This window comes from Phacochoerus africanus, chromosome 10 (assembly GCF_016906955.1).
Source record: "Phacochoerus africanus isolate WHEZ1 chromosome 10, ROS_Pafr_v1, whole genome shotgun sequence".
Taxonomy (NCBI): domain Eukaryota; kingdom Metazoa; phylum Chordata; class Mammalia; order Artiodactyla; family Suidae; genus Phacochoerus; species Phacochoerus africanus.
Window position 1 is genome coordinate 121,951,523 of NC_062553.1, and position 21,831 is coordinate 121,973,353.

General features: G+C 35.0%; 1 protein-coding gene across 3 annotated transcripts in view; it reads right to left on the bottom strand.

The window, feature by feature from the left end:
* The window catches only part of RAP1GDS1 (Rap1 GTPase-GDP dissociation stimulator 1), a 141,486-nt gene that overhangs the window by 98,564 nt on the left and 21,091 nt on the right, over positions 1-21,831 (bottom strand). For all 3 annotated transcript variants that reach the window (XM_047798200.1, XM_047798201.1, XM_047798199.1), the window contains exon 2: positions 10,669-10,776. In XM_047798200.1, the coding sequence (XP_047654156.1) occupies positions 10,669-10,776 (108 nt within the window). The remainder of the gene's footprint in view (positions 1-10,668; positions 10,777-21,831) is intronic.

Here is a 21,831-nt window from a genome sequence, read left to right on the forward strand (position 1 = left end):
TTTCACACAGTATTCTCTGCTACTGCTCCAAGAGCCCTGTATAACTAGAGTCAGAAAAAAGAAACCACTTTGGCTCTACCTAAATGTGTTAAGTTTCTTAAATCTCAAGAAATTACATGATGCATTGTTTGTTTTTTAACTGGTGGTAAAACAATCCACATTTCCAAACGAATATATCTGACAACAGAAGGCACCGAATACTGACTACTACTAACTTCCAGTAAAATAAATTAGAAAATAAAGACTCTGTACATTACACAGCCCATTATATGAAATTACCTAGGAAATTATACCCAAACTCTATCTTACTAAAATATGAAATATTCACATTTTCTCAGTTATTAGTGACTTTTTCTGAAGAAAGGAGTTGGGCTTGTTATTATTTATTTTTTATCTGTGAAGTATAGGTGATTTACAATATTATATTAGTTTCAGGTGTACAGCACAGTGATTCAGTATTTTTATATAGATTATACTCCACTTAATTTAAAGTTATTACAAAACAATGGCTATATTTCCCTGTACTGTACAATGTATCTGTGTTGCTTATGTTATATACAAAGTAGTTTGTGTCTCTTAATTCCATGCTCCTGTCTTAACCCTGCCCTCTTCTCTCTCCCCACTGGTAACCAGCAGTTTGTTCTCTATCAATGAGTCTTCTCTTTTGTTATAATCATTTGTTTGTTTTTACTTTTTGGATCCCACATATAAATGATAACAGAGTATTTTTCTTGTGTCTGACTTATTTTACTAAGCATAATACTCTCTAGGTCCATCCACATTGCTGCACATGGCAGAATTTCATTTCCTTTTATAGCTGGGTAATATTCATGTGCGTGTGTGTGTTGTATCTTATTTATCCATTCATCTGGGGAAGGGCACTGAGACTGCTTCCATGTCTTGGCTACTGCAAATAATGCTGTATGAACACAGGGGAGCATGTATCTTTCTGAACTATTTTTTTCTTCCGATATATACCCAGTAGTGGAATTGTTGGATAATCTGGTAGTTCTATTTTTAGTTTTTTGAGGAACCTCCATACTGTTTTTCATAGTAGCTGCATGAATTTACCATTCTACCAATAGTGTACCAGGAATCGCTTTCTTCAAATACGAACCAGAATCTGTTATTTGTAGACTTTTTGATGATAGCCATTATGACAGGTATGAGTTAAACTATCTCATTGTGGTTTTGATCTGCATTTCCTGATGACTGGTGATGTTAAGCATTTTTTTTTTCATGTGTCTGTTGGCTACCTGCATATCTTCTTTGGAAAAGAGTCAATTCAGGTCTTCTGCCCATTTTTAAATTGGCTTCTTTGTTTCTGGATATTGAACTGAAAGGGTTGTTTATATATTTTGGATACTGACCCCTTACTGGTTATATCACATGCAAGTATTTTCTCCTATTCATTTTGTTGATGGCTTCCTCTGCTGTGTAAAAGCCTTTTAAGTTTAATTAGGTCCTATTTATTTATTTATTTATTTTTGTCTTTTGTCTTTTTTGTTGTTGTTGTTGTTGCTATTTCTTGGGCCGCTCCCGAGGCATATGGAGGTTCCCAGGCTAGGGGTCGAATCAGAGCTGTAGCCACCGGCCTACACCAGAGCCACAGCAACGCGGGATCCAAGCCGCGTCTGCAACCTACACCACAGCTCACGGCAACACCGGATCGTTAACCCACTGACCAAGGGCAGGGACCAAACCCGCAACCTCATGGTTCCTAGTCGGATTCGTTAACCACTGCGCCACGACGGGAACTCCTATTTATTTATTTTTGCTTTTATCTCATTTGTTCTAGAAGACAGATCCAAAAAATACTGCTATAATTCATGTTGCGGTTTGCTATAAGAGAGTAAAATGACCATGAACCACACAGGGTTAAGAGAGCAGCATGTGATACTTTCGGCCTTAGTATTCTTCATCAAGATCTTATTGCACAGCAAAGAGAAAATAATGTAGTATCTTACATTCAGTTAAAGAGATGCATTTCTGACCTAGGATACACTTTTTTCAACTCTTTTTAATGTGCTTCTGAAAAGTATTTCTTAATTTGGGACCTTTTCCACTTTCTGGCTATTTTATCCTTACGTTACATATTTCAAGCAAAGAGTTAACTTTAACTCTCTATTTTATCTTTAACATTATGACTATTTCCTATTTCAACAATTTTTGCAGTTGTTATTAATATTCACATATATACATAACTCAAAAAATGAAAACTGCAGTAAATAATAAATGAGTAACGATGAAAACCACAATAACTTTGCTTTTATTTATTTACTTGGTATAAAACATAGAACATAGTCCCATGGTATGGCATCTCTTCTAGGTTTTTGGGTTTTTTTTTTGTATTTTTAGGGCCACACCCGCAGCATATGGAGATTCCCAGGCTAGGGGTCTAATTGGAGCTATAGCCACCAGCCTACACCACAGCCACAGCAACATGGGATCTGAGCTGTGTCTGTGAACTACACCACAGCTCGCGGCAATGCCAGATCCTTAACCCACTGAGAGAGGCCAGGGATCAAACCTGCAACCTCATGGTTTCTAGCTGGATTTGTTTCGTCTGTGCCATGACGGGAACTCCTTTCCCAGTTTTAACATAATAAACTATATACAGATTTATGTGGGTTGAGATTCATATAGTTATCAAACCTCCAAAAGGAGAAGAATTTACTTCAATTACCTACTTTTCCTTCTAAGCCAAATGTTATAAACTTTTAAAATGTTCTTAAAGCCAAGCATTAAAAACTTTTTAGTTTACCATATCCGTATTTCATTAAATTTTGAAATACCAAAAGTCACATGATCTTAGAAACTTCTAAGAGGAATCTACGTAAAACTACACAGTATGTAAAACTACATAATTACGTAAAATTTACATCTATTTAAAACCATGTTAAAATATGAAAAACAAGTTCACATTTTCAGGGCTGAGAAACATAAACAAAAAAAGTGAACATCTCTATTTACAGCTACAGATATACTTCAAAGGCTGTTAAGATATGATCTTGTAATTGTAAGCAACTTTCTCATAGTAAAATTAATGCTTTACTGACTATAGTTTTGAACCTTTGGGGGCTATGAATTAATAAATTAAGAAATTTCCTATAATGTTTATCAGACCATTTAATAATCATTCATTCTAAAATACATAATTAGTACTATTGATTTTAATAATTCTTTAGTCACTAATTCTCACTAGGTAAATTTTGTCCCTAAATATACAAAGGAAGGTATAAATTATACTGAACCTCACAATCCTACCAAAGACCTTGCCTCTGAGATTGTAAAATGCTGTACTTTCCGTTCTTAAGAAAAATTCCCTCTAGTATTAAGGCTCTCAACAAATAATTTTATTAAAACGAGCTTTAGGAGTTCCCGTAATGGCTCAGTGGTTAATGAATCTGACTAGGAACCATGACATTGTGGGTTCCATCCCTGACCTCGCTCAGTGGGTTAAGGATCTGGTGTTGCCGTGAGCTGTGGTGTAGGTTGCAGATGCAGCTTGGATCTCGAGTTGCTGTGGCTCTGGTGTAGGCCGGTGGCTATAGCTCGGATTAGACCAACAGCCTGGGAACCTCCATATGCCAAGGGTGAGGCCCTAGAAAATACAAAAATAAATAAATAAATAAATAAATAAACTTTAAAATTAAAAAATTACTATTTTTTTAAATTAATTGATTAGGCTACGGATTTCTCGTTTAAAGGTACTTGCTCTTAGTTTTTAAAGAGACTTATTCTTTAATTAAGATTACTATCTTAACATGAAAAAGGACTTTAACATTGTCAAGAGGTCTCCTACTGAACTGGAAGTATTAGAAGGACTGCCATTAATATCAGAAACTAAGGTGCTACTCATACAGTGTTATTTGCTAGAAGTTCAAGCCAACACAGTAAGTCAACTATAGTCACAAGGGGAGAGAAAACAAATATAACACTTTGTATACGTTCTCACTGCAAAACCCAAGAGAACTAGCTAAAAAATTATTTTAACTAATAAGTGAGTTCCCAAAGTAGTTGAATACAACTTAAGATATAAAAATCCACATAAGTTTCAGGGTTTTTTTTGTCTTTTTGTGGGCCACACCCATGGCATAAGGAGGTTCCCAGGCTACGGGTCTAATCGGAGCTGTAGCCGCCAGCCTAGGCCACAGCAACGCAGGATTTGAGCCTCGTGTGCGACCTACACCACAGCTCTCGGCAACACCGGATCCCCAACCCACTGAGCAAGGCCAGGGATTGGACCTGCAATCTCATGGCTCCTAGTCAGATTCCTTAACCACTGAACCACGACGGGAACTCCCATTTTGTTTGTTTGTCTTGTTTTTTGAAAATCCACATAAGTTTCAAATTATCTCCCACAAAATGTAGTTAGAAGCAATAATGGAAAAAAAAATCCGTTTGCAAAAACAACCAAAAAAAAGTAAAATACACAGGAATAGCATTTTAAATACGGTATATATGTAAAGCATGTGAACCAAAATCACATAATCTTACTGAGACATAAATAAAAAACTTGAGGGAGTTCCTCTTGTGGCTCAGTGGTAACAAACCCGACTAGCATCCATGAGGTCTCGGGTTCGATCCCTGGCCCCACTTGGGTTAAAGATCCAACATTGCCGTGCGCTGCAGTGTAGGTCGCAGATAAGGCTCAGATCCGGCATGGCTGTGGCTGTGATGCAGGCTAGCAGCTGCAGCTCTGATTCAGCCCCTGGGCCTGGGAACTTCCACATGCTGTGAGTACGACCCTAAAAGGAACAACAACAACAAAAAAAGACGAATTAAGAAAAGATATAATCTGTGTTCTTAGATTAACAAAATATTGATATGTTTCAATTCTTTCCAAATTAATTTGTAGCTTATCTCAATTTCAACAGCATTTTCCAAGAATGTGACAAAGTATTTTATTTACAAAACTTCTCAGATATAACAAACTCATAAAAGTAAAAAATTTTGAAAGACAAGATTTATAAAGAGGAACTTCCTCAAAAAAGCTACCATAATTAAAATAGCAGGGTTACAACACAATACTAGACAGATGAGTGGAAGAGAACAAAGATTTAGGATGAATACCTAGGTTTCTCAGCCCCAAAGCTCCCTCTTCTGAACTTAAACCAAAGGGTGTTATTGGTACGTCTTCTAACAGTATGATTTTCTTATTTCTACAGAACATTTAATTTCCCCATCTTGTGTCTTTCCTTCCTTTCAATAGCAAGTCTACAAAGGAGAACAATTTCATCCCAAGCGCACGCTCTTGATCTGATTCCTAGGGTCCTGAGTACTTTTTAAGTCTCCTCCTTTTGATTTCCCAATAGCCAATGCTCTAAGTGAATCTAAGGCCAGATCTTAGTATTTTCCTAAGTAAGACTTTTTCTTTCTAAAGGCAAATTTAATTGTATACTTTTATCGTTAGGTTCCTGCTTTCATCCCTCTCATTTTTCCATGTGGTCTCTGCAGTCTTTATGAACTCTCTCTAAAATGGGCTCTGAAGCTGAGGAGACTCTATTTAGACATCTATTTCTCTCCCTAATAATCTGAAGTTCTTAGTCTGTCTTCTAGTTATGCTGAAGGCAAAGGTCATGGATATTTGGGTTTATCTGACCTTTTCATTGATTCGTATGGCTTTTTAGAGATTATGCAGAAAAATTCAGATTTAGGTGGTCACCACTACTCAATGGCAATCCAAGAGTTTCAATTCATCAAGAATTGTCAGTATCTTTTTAGTTGACCACATACTCTAGTTTAGTCTCAACTATTCTTCAAATATTACCTTTATTTAGTGACAATTGTACCTTTCATAATTTACGATTAGCACCAGTCATAAGCCCTCAAGAATGTTGGATACAATAACTAAAAGAGCTACATTATACAAAAATATGTAAAAGAGGTGAGCCACATAATGAATTCAGTTTTCAAAGGAACCTATCACTCCTTTGCATTTGATAATTTAGGATAAAAAAGTGAAATCCAGATGTTACTAAGAAAGAATTAAGTAAAATACATTTTCATTTCTACTAAAACAGCAGCAATCTTTCATGTTCAGTAACTACAGATTTAACAGGGCTATTGAAAAAGAGTTGATAATAAATTTCAAAGTCCCTTACTTAGGAAAAAATTCTGATACGTGACAATAGTCAGAGATATTAAAGGGATAAAATAGACTAAAAGCAAATGACAACAGAAAATTCTTATTATTAGAGAAGATTTTTAATTTACCTTAGTAGTTTCTGTACATAATTTGATATGTTTAGGATTATAGCCTAGAAAGGGGCCAAAAATCAACATAATGAACAAAATAAAGAAGTACTAAGAAACAATTTAAGAATTCAACAGGTAGATTACTATTATGAAGTTAGGAATAAGGGATTAGATACTAAATTCTCTCTTTGAAGAAAAGTAAACTAGTATGCTATAATTGGATTTTCTATAGATAATAAACAATTCTGCGACACAACAGGAACTGTCAACAGGCAATTAACTAAAGATAAAATGCAAAGGTATATGAGACAATGAGACAGAGGAAAACAGCCTAATCTGTTAGGACAAAAACTTAAAGCTGTGTTGGTGATCATGCTGGCAGTGTTCTGTGGTTCCCCCAGCACCAAAAACATGGTCCCCATGCTCTTAAAATGAAATAGAATTTTTATTATGAATGGACTGTTAATTTTGCTTATTTGGGGGCCTTTAAGCTAGTAGTTTCTCTTACAAAGTGGCTTGTATGTCATACTCTCTAAGGACAATTTCTGTCTTAATGTTTAGGGACAAAAATGCAGCCTGTTTTAGATTTTCAAAAAAGCATGAAATAGAGTAAACAATACCACAAGTCAACAAGCACTGACTGAGAATCCTCTCTTCTCTGAATCAAAAGAGACCAGAATAAACAGGGGCTGATTTCTTGGCTGGTAGCCTTCATATATTTACAGAAAACATTTTAAGGCTGTGAAGTCTAAAGTATATGGATGAATGAGTGGTTCCATATTGATTCACATCGGAGAATTACACAAAATGCTTGCTTAAACAAGAAGTTTTAAGTATTCACATTTTCAACTCATCTTTTAAAATGCTTATATATACTAGATTTAATGTTACCCCCTTATATTTAAGAAAACCCTTTATCTTTTTTTTTTTTTTTTTGTCTTTTTGCTATTTCTTGGGCTGCTCCAGCGGCATATGGAGGTTCCCAGGCTAGGGGTCCAATCAGAGCTGTAGCCACCGGCCTATGCCAGAGCCACAGCAACTCGGGATCCGAGCCGCGTCTGCAACCTACACCACAGCTCACGGCAATGCCAGATCGTTAACCCACTGAGCAAGGCCAGAAGAAAACCCTTTAAAGTCATATATCAAAGTAAAAACTCTTATTTCAGATTATGATCATTTATAACATACAGAATATACTAAATCCCCATAGTGTAAAAATGCAAAAGCATAACATCTTTCCTTTCAGAAATGTCTTTCCAATAACAGGTTACTAAATTGTAAATAAAACCTTAAGATTAGATTTCCATTACACACATTACCATCTTGTACAGAAGAAAAGGAGAAATCATTCATTCTTTCTTGATCAGGTGCAATTTTCGTGCAAACACTGACCTTCTTAGTTAAAACATCTGACACTAAAGGAAGAACTATGAAACTAGAAGGTCTCTGTGTAAAAAAAGTCAGTATAGATTCTAAGTTATATGTTTTATCATTTTACCTTTAAGAGAATAGAAGTAGCAAAAGATCAAACACTTTATTTAGGGAAGTAAGAAACTGTATAAAATACACATCTCACTGGTATTTTAAAAATATTTTTGCTTAAAAGCTAGATGTTAATTGTATAAAACACACCAATAAATGCCTATAAAATAAATATACAGCTCAAGGTAGGGAAAGATTTATAAACTTTCTTCCTCTATAATAATAACTTGAAACTATTTAAAGAGAAAACAAAAATCCAAGGCACAATATTAGACTCCAGCTTCTGAAAAACACTTTCACATTCTATAAACTCAGAAAAAAGCTGTCTTTTACTCAGAAGGTAGTTTTTTATTTTATAAACTAAGAGTTCAAACTCAAACTCTGGATTCTGCCAGAGCAGGGTGAGTTTACAAGGGACTGTTTCCTTATCTGTTAAATGATGATGTATATAATATCTTCTCATAGATCTACAGGAAAGATTAGGTTAGAAAAGAGATATAGTCCGAGGCCTAGTGCTAAGTACACATCTCTATACTCAATCAATGATAGATATCATTTTGTAAGTCAAAGACTAAACATCTCCATAAAACTATCTCTTCCTAAGTCAAATTTTTTTGTGTCAACAGTTTCAGATGTGAGGAAAATTATGTGTTCTATTACAGATTGTTGAGAAGACATATTCCTTTTGTTCTCCTCCTGGGCAGTCAATAGTTAAACTGGTAGAGTTTACTGTTTCCATTAACACCTTGTAACTACTTGGCCTTAACATTTTATGATACACAATTTCCAGACCACTTTAAATAAATGGGTGCAATGGACAACTCTGCCACGGCTCTGAGATTTAATCCAACAACTGTTTGTCAGTATTTCTTGAATCTGTTCTTTAAAAAAACCATAATAAAACTTTGCTTTCTTTTCTTCATTTCTCTTCATCAACTTCATCTCTGTCTACCTGTCTTTCCAGAAGAGAACTGAGCAGGCCTTCAAGTATAACCAAGGACACTGTTGACATGTCCTTCAGGTCCTAAACAAATGATCCATTTAGGAAGTACTAGTTTTTTTCTAACATACAGGAAAACCTGTTCCATTACAAACAAAAGAATTTATAACAAAACAGCTCTTCAGAGTTCCTGCCATGGCTCAGTGGTTAACGAATCTGACTAGGAACCATGAAGTTGTGGGTTTGATCCCTGGCCTAGCTCAGTGGGTTAAGAATCCGGCGTTGCCGTGAGCTGTGGTGTAGGTTGCAGACTCGGATCGGATCCCGAATTGCTGTGGCTCTGGTGTAGGCCGGTGGCTACAGCTCTGATGAGACCCCTATCCTGGGAACCTCCACATGCCACGGGAGCAGCCCTAGAAAAGGCAAAAAGATAAGGAAAAAACAAAAAACAAAAAAACAGCTCTTCAAAAAAAAAACTTGAGATACTTAATTTATATAGACTAATCACATGATTATGTAAATCTGTCTATATAGACATGTGTAAAAATCAGGTCATTATGTGGTTCTTTCTAAGTCTTAAAACCAGTGTCATCCAAAGAACTTTCTGTGATCATGGAAACAGTTTACTTTATTTTATTTTTTTAGGGCTGCACTCATGGCATATGGAGGTTCCCAGGCTAGGGGTCGATGGGAGCCACAGCTGCTGGCCTACACCAGAGCCACAGCAATGCCAGACCCGAGCCACATCTCTGATGTACACCACAGCTCACAGCAACCCCGGATCCTTAACCCCCTGAGCCAGGCCAGTGATCGAACCCACAACCTCATGGTTCCTAGTCGGATTCGATGGAAACGGTTTATATCTGTGATCCCTAACAAGGGAGTCATGAGTCAAACATGGCTATTGAAAAGTTAGACTAAGAAACTTAATTTTTAATTTAATTATTAAATTTAAATAGTCATATATATCTACTGTAACGGATAGTACAGCCTTAGACATTCTCTTTTATTGTTCTTTTTCTTTACCACTGTGACCCTTATCCAGATGTTCTTTTTCAGCTTGTTTTAAACCCCTTCTCTGTTATCTCCTAAGATTAAACAGTTTGGCAGAGTTATAATCGCAAAAGCAAAGAGAATTACTGAAACGGAATTTTAAAGTTAGCTTTAAAATGTGCTTTTTGAAGAAGAGTATTGCAATTGATTGTTTTAGATTTTCTAACCACAGCTTACTAAAAAGAAAAGGAAAAATGCACATATCTCAAGAGTACTTGAAACACCTTTAACAATATAGTATATACTTTCCCTTGAATTATCTGTCAGCTACATCATTAGTCCCAGGATAAGACGATGCATAATTAAGAACAAGTACAGCACAAACCATAGCACAACCAAGCATAATTAAGGAAACAAATGAAAATTATTCTCTGTCTATTCTTGCGATAATACAGAAATTAGTGAATAAAAATATAATGGATCAAATGCCACATACAATGTATTAGTCAATGAAGAGTTGTATAATTTTCATCTCCAGTATTATTTATCACACCACCAAGGATCAAGTCCCACCCCAATTTTAAGAATTTTTGGATGACTACTGCTGGCTCTTCCAGTTAATCTAACCATACATAATTGTTTTAACGTTAAAATGACTAAAAGGATCTCAGAAAAAAATTTTTAAGTGTTTTAAGCTCTCTCTCTGTTTCTCTTCCCCATATATAGAGTCTTTGTTAAAAGCATAAATGTAGGTGTTAAGAAGAAGAACAACTTTGGTGTTTATCTGTCAAGAATGGCCTTTCTCTGGGACTGGTATTAATCAATTCCTCCTTTTTTCTGCCTATCAACTTGGCTTTCAGTGCCCCGGGGGTGGAAGGGTGGGGTTGGAGAATGGAATGTGTAAAACAACCTCCACTATGTATTCAGAGATAGGACTCAAAAGCATGCAAGTGATGTGAATGCAAGTTATCTGCTAAACCAAATACCAATTTCTGAATGACTGATGGGTTGGTTTCTTTGTTTGCCATTTGAGTAAACTTAATAAAACTTACTATTTTGAGCCAAGGCTTGAAGGAGACAATCCAAGCATCCTTCTAAACTGTCATCAGTTCTGTCAACAGCTGTTATCTTCAGCTTCTTCAAGGTATCACTGAGATTATCTGCTCAGAGAAAAAAGAGACATCAGAAACCTCACTAACCTTATGACCAGGACATGTTACACTGACAGACAAAAGGCTCCCCATGTACTGGATTAATTTTCACATACATTCCAAAATGGCAATGGACTATGTGATGACACATTTTTAAAATGAAATTTTATCCATTTAACTCATATAAAATATTCATTCTGGAATATCCTTGAGTTCTTCTGTAGGAACGAAGGCTCCCAGCCAGGGGGAAGATGGTAACTTCAGACTGAGCATAAGATTCCTGGAGCACTACTCTGCTACTTTATCACCAATCCATCAGGAGAAAGTCACACATCCTGCTGCCCTCACCCCAAATTTTGCCTTTAGACACTTTCCCCCCCCAAAAAACACTGGAGAGTTCAGGTTTTTGAGCACGAGCCACCTGTCTTCTTCCCTTGGTCCTGCAATAAACCTTTCTCTGCTAAAAAAAAAATTTTTAAATTCTGTATCTGTAAGATACCGGGAATATTCCACAGACCACCACAGAACTCCTTCAGCATTCTTATACCTTATTTAGCTTGTTTAGAAACTAGTCATGGTTACATGAAAAAAGCTGAAAGTCTACAAAAAAAGTAACTTTGCAAATAATACTTTTATTTCATTTTTGGCTTCCTCTGTTGTATTTTAAATACATAAAATGAAAACAAAGGTTGAGAAAGGTTTCAAAATAATATGACTTAAAATAATACAAATTGTGATCTGTTTTAACATTGACATTTAAAAAAACACTTCAAAGTATTGCTTTAAGCCAAAACATATAAATTCTGTATTATAAGGCAAAGCTCTCCTCCTAAATTTTATGTGGATTCCTCTAGACCAGAAGCTGTTAAAATCTTTTTACACTATTAAAAATTATTTAGGATCCTGAAGAGCTCCTTAAAAATTTTTTTTATTTACATATAGTTGATGCATAATATTATATAAGTTACAGCTGTATAATAGTGATTCACAATTTTTTTAATTTGCTTATTTTTACTTTTGTTTTTTTAGGGCCGCACCCGAGGCATATGGAAGTTCCCAGGCGAGGGGTCGAATCGGACCTGTAGCTGCCAGCCTACACCTGAGGAAGAGCAATGCCAGATCCCAGCCGCATATTCAACCTACACCACAGCTCATGGTAATGCCGGATCCTGAACCCACTGAGTGAAGCCAGGGATCGAACCCGCAACCTCATGGTTCCTGGTTGGATTCGCATTTCTGCTGCACCATGACAGGAACTTTTTTTATTTTTTTTATTTTTTAATGATTTTTATTTTTTCCATTATCGTTGGTTTACAGTGTTCTGTTAATTTTCTATTGTAGAGGAAAGTGACCCAGTCACACATACATATGTACATTCTTTCTCTCACATTATCCTTCTTCAGAAGTGACTAGATATAGTTCCCAGTGTTATACAGCAGGATCTCATTGCTTATCCACTTCAAATGCAATAGTTTCCATCTATTAACCCCAGACTCACAGTCCATACCCACTCCCTCTCCTTCCTCCTTGACAACCACAAGTCTGTTCTCCAAGTCCATGAGTTTCTTTTCTGTGGAAAGCTTCATTTGTGCCAAATATTAGATGCCAGATTTAAGTGTTATGATACAGTATTTGTCCTTCTCTTTCTGACTTACATTGCTTAGTATGAGAGTCTCTAGTTCATCCATGTTGCTGCAAATGGCATTATTTTGTTCTTTTTTATGGCCAAGTAGTATTCCATTGTGTATATGTACCACATCTTCTTATTCCATTCATCTGTCAATGGACATTTAGGTTGTTTCCATGTCTTGGCTATTGTGAATAGTGCTGCAATGAACATACAGGTGCATGTGTCTTTTTCAGGGAAAGTTTTGTCCAGATATATATGCCCAGAGTGGGACTGCTGGGTCACATGGTAGTTCTATAGTTGGTTTTCTGAGGTACCTTGATACTATTTTCCATAGTAGTTGTACCAATTTACATTCCCACCCACAGTGCAGGAGGGTACCCTTTTCTCCACATCCTCTCCAGCATTTGTTATTTGTTGACTTGTTAATCATGGCCATTCTGACTGGTATGGGTGATATCTCACAGTAGTTTCAATTTGCATTTCTCTAATAGTCAGAGATATTAAGCATTTTTTCATGTGCTTGTTGGCCATCTGTATGATTCACAATTTTTAAAGGTGACACTCCATTTATAGTTATTATAAAATATTGGCTATATTCCCCATGTTGTTCAATATATCCCTGTAGCTTACTTTATACATGATATAGTTTGTATATTTTATTCCTCTATCCCTATATTTACCTCTCTCCCATTCCCTCTCCCCAAGGGTAACCAGTAGTTTGTCCTCTGTATCTGTGAATCTGTTTCTTTTTTGTCATACCCACTAGTTTGTTGTATTTTTTAGATTCCATGTATAAGTGATATAATATAGTATTTGGCTTTCTCTATCTGACTTACTTCATTTAGCATAATATTCCCTAGGTCCAACCATGTTGCTGCAAATGGCAAAATTTCATTCTTCTTTATGGCTGAGTAGTGTGTATATATATATATATATATATATACACATAAAATCTCTCACGCTACATCTTCTTGATGTAGTCATCTATTGATAGATACTTATACTTAGGTTACTTCTGTATCTTGGCTATTGTAAAAAAATGCTATGAACATTGGTGTGCATATACCTTTCCAAATTAGTGTTTTTCAGTTTTTTCAGATCCATTATACCCAGGAGTGGAACTGCTGGATTAAAGGGTAGTTTTATTTTTAGTTTTTGAGAAACTTCCACACTGCTTTCCAAAGTGCTGCACCAATTTACATTCCCTTTTTTCTGCATCCTCACCAACATTTGTTATTTGCGTTCTTTTTGGTAACAGCCATTCTGATAGGTGTGAGGTAGTATCACATCATGGTTTTGGTTTATATTTCCCTGATGACTAGTGATGCTAAGTATCTTTTCATGTGTCTCTTGACCATCTATATGTCTTTGGGAAAATATCTACTCAAGTCTTCTGCCTATTTTTTTAATTGGGTTTTTCTGATGGTAAGTTGTATGAGTTGTTTACATAGTTTGGATATTAACCCCTTATCACTCATAGCATTAGCAAATATTTTCTCCTATTCAGCAAGTTGTCTTTTCATTTTGTTGATGCTTTCTTTTGCTGTGCAAGAGCTTTTAAGTTTAATTAGGTCCCCTTTTAAAAATTTTTGCTTTTATTTTTTTCCTTTGCTTTAGGAGACAGATCCAAAATTATACTGCTACAATTTATGTCAAAGAATGTTGTGCCTATGTTTTCCTCTAGGAGTTGGTGTATAGGAATGCAATAAACTTCTGTGTATTAATTTTGCATTCTTCAACTTTACCAAATTCATTGATCAGGCCCAGTAGTTTTCCGGTAGTGTCTTAAGGATTTTTCATGTACAGTATCATATATAAAAGAGCTCCTTTTCACATCAATTATTTCTATTGAGATTTAACATACTAAAAATTAAAACTGAGACTACTAAAGATTGATTTTAGTAATTCACCTAAAACTAACAATTATACAACTATTACCTGTTAACATACTTTAATGAAAAATAACTATTTTTCAAATCTTAGTTACTGAAAAGAGTGGCATTGTTCTACATTTTTACAAATCTCTGTAATGTGTGCCTAAATAGAAGAAAACTGGCTTCTCATATCTGCTTCTATACTCAACTTTTTATAATTTGTTGTTTTGGTGGAGCAGATGAAAAAAAATGGCAGTCTTACACATATACATAGTCAGAAAACAGGAGATTATCCTAACAGCCTTTGCAGATAATCTCAGATATTCTTTGATCCTACCCCAAATTTGCCAAGTGGTAGTTTCTTAAAGGTTAGTTGCCACTTGCAATCTGAAACAATACCAATGAGCACTGCCAACTGTTACATGAAAATCCATTGGTCTTTTACTTTGAATCTTTTATGCATGCAACATATTTATCCTCAATGAACTAGTCACTTAAAAAAATAGGTCACAGAGGTATTCATGCTTCCAAACACTGAAGTAGTTTCACTGTACAATTTCAAAACATCACATTGTTAATATCATCACTAATCTTATTTAAAGGCTAAGTACTGGGAAATTGTCGAGCTCAAGGTGATACAACTTTTCTAAAATTCTAATTTTCTCCTAAGAAACTCTAATGTTATCACCAGCAGTGGAATACTGTCAATCGTCTTCCTTGAATGACAAATTAACCTCCTTCATTTGTGAGAAAATACCTACCAAATATGAATAGCCAGTTTGTCTCTCTGTTCTTTCAAGTTTAAAAAAAAAAAAATGTTATCCATAAAAATAAGTACCTTAGTCAGCTCACAGCTCAAAAGACTGCACAAGGGCTTTTCTTCAAAACGACCGTCAGATTTTACAATGCAATGAAAGTGTTTTATGTGTACTTCTCATTTCATCACATAGTATATTTTTAAAACGTGTACAAAAAGGTTGAGTGTTTTAAAAACTTTTTTTTCCCTGCTTCATCATGGACATTCTTAAGTGAAACTGGCATTTTTTTTTTTTTTCTGCCTCAAGTATATAATGGTAAAGAACACAACAATTACTAGTATAGTTTGGTGCTACTACTAGCCTGATGCACACATAATGAAGCACCAGCATTTTTAACCCACAACTGCTTATGTACCACTGTCAGTGCAAAGGACAAAAAGTGTCTTGATGATACTAAGCAAATTGTTTTGACCTCATAGACACTAATAGGATACCAAGGACCCCCAGGATTGCTGCTCTAGTATTAAATTTTCGGGCATTTTCTTACTTCAAATTAAGGCACACATTCCATTTTAAGAGACGTTTGTACATTGCCAGCTCATGACAATTCTAAAAATATAATGGAATCCCCTATTATAAAATGAGTGATAATTTACTTTGCATGTCAACCGAGAAAAAAGTAGACTTAAAAGTTAGCATTAAATAATACTAATATGCTCTAGTGATGCCCAGTACAACTTGTGACTCACCTAGTAATTCTAAACCCACACTTTATTAAAAATCCCAGGTTATCATCATTAACAACCAAGGTTAATATTCATTTTCTTAAGAAGGCCTAAATAGTTTTCCTAAAGGAAAACTATATCTATACGTATGCCTTCTATTAACTAAAAAGAAGGTATAGGGCATCATACCTCAGGTATACATGTTTAATCTTATTAAGTGACTATCAGGTTGACTTTTCTGAAAGAAGGTATAAATGATGTGTAATATTTAAGCTCATCTTAATGAAAGTAGTAAAAATTATCTCATAACCGAGGAAAAAATAGGACATATTAGTCAAATTATAACAATTCCACAAAACTATCAGTTAACAAGGAATAAAAGCAATTAAGATTTATTAGTACTATCTATATTGACATCTGGATTTATTTTCTTTCTTTCCTTTTCTTCAATCTATCCCCAATATTCCCTGCTTCATCTCCTTTTCAACGAGTCTCAGCCTACAATTTACCACCAAGGACACTATTCTTGCTCATTCTGTCTTCTCTTCCTTAACCCTTCAAAGTCATTCTCTATTCCTGCACCCATCCTTCCCAGCACTATTCACAATTTGTAATTATATTTTCTTTTGCTTAATTGGTAATATATGCTGCCCCACTATACTGTATGGAACACCTTGCTAATTACAGTCATTGCACTATACCTATTACGTGGCACACAGGAGGAACCCAACAAATATAATTTAAATTAACCAAGTGAATAAGGGAATGAATTCCTTATCTGCAGAAAGTGTCTATTTACCATCTTTCGTATCACACACTTACAAGCCGAAGTGTGCCAATAGGGAAGCGAAGATAAATGTTACGAGTTAAACACCTACACTATGTACTCCATATGATCAGAAATATAAATACAGGATTTTATTTTGTATTTTAAGATAGGAAGACATCAATGCAGCAAATTTAAGTATTTAATAATATAAAATATATAAAAACTACACAGAACATATTTTAAAAAGATTTCTAATCATTAAAAAAAATCATTCAGTCTCTCCATAGAAATAACTGTATACCTATTAATGATGTGAGATATTCAGGGGAAAAGTTCATTAAATTCTTCATCCAGAGACAACCAAAGGTGTCAAAAGGATATTAAAAATTTAGGCATTTCACATGAACTGACAAGTTAGAGCTTAAATCTCACTGTGAATCAGTTTGTAAAGTGTCAGGATGTTGGTACCTAGACTGGAGTAGTGATTACATGCGTATGTTCATCTGTCAAAGCTCATCAAGCTGTACATTTGGTCTGTGTGAATTATACCTCAGTTTTACAAGACCATACTGTGTAATAAAATGATTGCGGCAGTAACCCCTTTTCCACCGGCTCCTAGCTTCCTTATGGAGGAATTTCTATTACAGAGACACTTCTGGTCATTTCTGCCTCCTTACTTGGCAACTGCCACCTCCATTCTCCAGGAGAGGATTGCTTTATCTGATTAATAAGCTGAGAGAGAAGAGCTCGACACGCATGGCTCAGCCCCTTCTGGGTTGTGATCTTTCAGAAGGGGCAAGAATTCTCTGTTCCTCTCTATCTTTGGCTATCCAGCTGCACCAGTGACAAGCTTAGCAAATATATTTAATTCAGCCCTGAAATATTAGCAGTTCCTTTTTGACTACATAAATAAGCCCTGTTCTTCACTCTAGACTTTATCCATTTTTAAAGCAGTAATTTTGAATTCCATCAGAGAACTCATCTACTTATATTGCCAGTGATTCTGAACTTGGGTATGAAACAGAGGGTATTATTTTTGGACTCCCTCAAACCATGACAGTGTGTCCAGCAGTGAATCCTTACCATCCAAATATTTTTTTGGTGTGCACATCCAGACTTCTGTATTTTACATTTACTTATGATTTAAGACATTGTAATTGTTCTAAAAGAGAATCTAGGTTTTGGCTGGTGGGGGATTAGAGGCAGCAAGTAAAGAAATAATTTTCATGGGAGGTTCTACTACTAAGAAGTATTTACAATTAAAATAAATTTTTTTCTTAATAATTTCTTTCCTATGTAACAACATGGTCTAGCTTGTCTTGTGTGGAAAGAAAATACATCTTCAGAATTAAAACAAAGCTGATTTTGCTTATTAATTCTGTGTCTCCTACTTAGTAACCACTTAATTAATTACTCTTAAAACCACAATCTAACCAAGTCCCCTAAAACTCTATCAAAATTAGGCTGGTAAAAGTCTTAAAGGACACCTTGACAAATCCAGTGGACTTTTCTTTGCAGCAACAGACTCTTTATCTGCTCTTTACTTCAAAACACTGGTCTCTGAGCATTTCTTCTTGGTCTTCTTCTCTCTCTACCCTTTAACGTTAGCATGACTTCAGTTTTTGCAAGAACGCTATTCTCTTTATGGATTATACATGTTCATCAGATTATTAGAGTGGCTGGATATCCTTCTGTTCTTCCTTCCTTTATGCAGGTGGATAGGTAACTTCCTTTATCTATCCATCTAACTTCCTAAATATACAACCTCTCAGTAACAGCAATACTCTGAAAAAAGAGATTAAGAATTTCCTGCCATTGAATGTAATTTTCATGTTCATATACAGTAACAAAAGTACACTAACACCCTTACTACACACAACAAATGAAAATAAAAATTATGTTTGTACTAACATGTTTTTTAAGCACTTAGAATGTAGCCAATGCATGACAGGAAAAATTTCAAATTTATCTCAAAGTGAATGGCATTAAGTCAATTTGGGGCACCTGACTTAGAGAGCTAAAAATAATAACCTCTCCTGAATATTATATTTCACTTATCTAAAGTGTTTAGTATTTGACAGAATAAAACTATTTTAAAAGCTTGTCTAGTAAAGCAAGAAGAAATGATTTTTTTTTTACTAGCTTCAGGATGTATTTAAAAAATTACAGTATTTTTAGGTTCATATATTGTAACTCAGTTCTTTCTTTTTTGTCTAATATATCTTTACAGAGTTAGTCCTGAGCCAAGTCTAAAATCCAGAACCTTTGAACAAATTCATTTATTGCAACTTCCACTGAATTATACTATGCGAGGAAAAAAAAAACCTTAAAAAATATATATTTGTTTCATTCTTTCTTTTCATCCATTTGTTAGCTGAGAACTCAAAGACCAAGACAGGAGTTAAGTTCCCCCTGGCTATTATTCCCTCCTTTAGAAATAAATCTTAGATTCTCTAACTTTATTATTAATGCTAAAATGAGTATGTGAAGATTGTTTCTGAGCCTTATGGAACCTGGGTCCAGCCTCCCAGTTTCTACTCACCCAGCCTAGAAACCTCAAAACGAGTTCTTCACAAAGCATTTCACTACTTCCTCAAAAATATTCAATGATTAATAATTGCCTAAAGTCTAGAACACCTTGCATAAAAACCAAGACCCTCAACTAATATTATGCTCTCATCTCTTATTTCTTTCTCAAGCAACATCATGTGTGTCAGTCTTACTAGACTACTGGCTTTTTTCCAGGCACACTTTCATTTTTACATCTGTCTCAAACGCCTTTCTGCGCATTCTTCATCTAGAGAATAACTACGTACTCCGCAAAGTCAACTAATACACCGATTCTGATGTGAATTCTATGTTCTTGAAGTCAGATCACCTTCCTTTTCTAGGCTCCCATATTTGTGCAAAACCTGCATGATGGCACCGATTTCACTGTTTTCTATATCGCCACTCTGTTTCACCATAACAAGCAACTCACGTTCAAAGAAGGTAGCATATTTTAATGATTAACAGTGCACCTGCTGGAGTCAATCCATCTGGGCTCAAGTCTTGGTTCTACCACTTAAACTGTACAAGCTATACAAGCTTCTTATTTTGCCTTCTCATATATAAAATGTAGACAACAACACAGGTACCTCATCAGGTTGTTAGGAGGATATACCTGCTCTTAGAATAGGCCCTAGCACATCACCACTGCTGATGACTGCTGACATAATACTAACTGTAACAGTTACATTACTGACTACATCCGCCAAGTTCTCTTACACACAGTAAGCATTCGGGAGATGACTGTTGAATAGGATGTAACGGTGTTCACCAGTCGTGACCCAGAAAATAAACAAGACGAGTGTCTATTTTCCATTAGCTTTTTTCAATGTCAATTGATTTATACACACAAAGATTACTAAAATGCATAAATGTGATAATATCTTTTCCTGTGTTGCTTGGTCTTCCCTGCCTCCATACTGACCTCTCCATTCACATGTCAATAACCTAAGTTTTTTAAGCTTTCACTTTTTTTTCCATCCTCACATCATCATCTATCGATACATGCAATAAGTTTGGGAAACTTGCTAACCAAAATGCGATTCTAGTATACACACGTCATCTGCATCTTGATTTACTCACTCAAAACTCATGCAAATTACTCCAAGTCAATCTGTACAGTTCTAACTCATGTTTCTAAATAACTATCATACCCCACAGTATAAATATAATACAATGTATTCAATCATTCCTGTACACATACATTTTCACTTTATTTCTTTTGCTGTGTTTCATTTGGCCATTGGTACCACCAGTGGAATAAGCATCATTGTTCATGTACAGAATACTTTAAGTTTTAGGGGAGAGGCTTCTGGAAATGGAATTGCTGAATTCTAATAGATGCTACTAACAGCTGTCCAAAAAGGATGAAAGGTTTCACTTTTCCTCTAGCAATGTCTTGAAACTTTCTTTTTCTGATAACCTAGCTAAGGAGTAAAAACTGGTATCTATTTTTTGCTGGTCTGATGGGTTTCAAGTTAACATCTAATTGTTATTTTAATTTGCATTTCCCTAGCTACTATAAATGTCAGTATCTTTTCAAGTTTGTTGGCCACTTGGATGTGCTTTCCTGTAAAGTGTTTAGTCACATCCTTTGTCTAGTGTTCAAAGAGGTTTGTTAGTCTTGTTCTTTTTGGATGGTATAGACATTAATCTTTTGTCTGTCATCCATTTAACTTTGTTTCCCACATCAGTAAAGTTGTGTTATAATTGTATATATTCTTTCTAATTTTCTTTTATAGCATTTGGATTTCCAGCCTTACAATTAAAGAAGTCTCTTGGGCTCCCCAGTAAATGCTTCGTTTTCTTACAATAATATGAATTTTTTTTTAGTTTTATTTAAGTCTTTGATTCACAGGAATTTATTTTTACATATGGTCTAAGATTAGGGTTTACTTTTATTTTCTTTTGTCAGGAGTGTTTTAATACACCATCCTTTTCACATGGAATTAAACTACCACCTTTGTCTCTTTATACTTTGCCTAATCTATACCAACACCACATTGATGTAATTACATTGCCTGTATTTGATATTCTGATATCTGGAAAAGTTAGTTCTGCCACTACGTTCTTTTTCAGCTATCCTGACTAATCTTTCAGATTTTTTTCTTCTATAAGAGCTTTAAGATCATGCAATCTAATTATTCCAAAGCGAGTAAAGGAATGAACAAAAGTATAGCCCTCCCCCTGGCTTATAAGTGGAATTACATTTAATTTATATTTTAATTGTGAGATAATTTGCATTCTTACACTATGAAATCTTCCCTTCTATGAAATGTATGTATTTCATTTTGTTCTGAACTTGTTTTGGGTCTCTCTATGTAAGGTTCTATTTTTATAAGACCTTATATTTTACTGTTAAATTTGTTTCAACATATTTTAAAATTCTGTCATTAGTGAGAAGCAAATAATTTTTTCCCATTACCATGTGTAGGTGTTTATACCTAGAGCAGAAAAGAGCTATTTTGTGTAATTATTACACCTTCCGCCAAATTCTCTTAATATGAAATTATTAAAAAGTAGGTTTTTTAAGTTTCCTGAGTTTTCTATATAGACAATTATATGATTAGTAAAAACAAATCGCAATAGCCCTCTTTTCTAATGTTTATATCCATTTCCAAGACAAGATTAAATTAGAAAATAGTTCCAAACTCAATTATTTCAAGGCTAAGTTAATTGTTTTAGGTTAAAATGCAGTATAGAAAACTTTCTCTTCTGCTTTTAATACCATTGTATCCTCCATGATTCTCTGAAAGTGGGG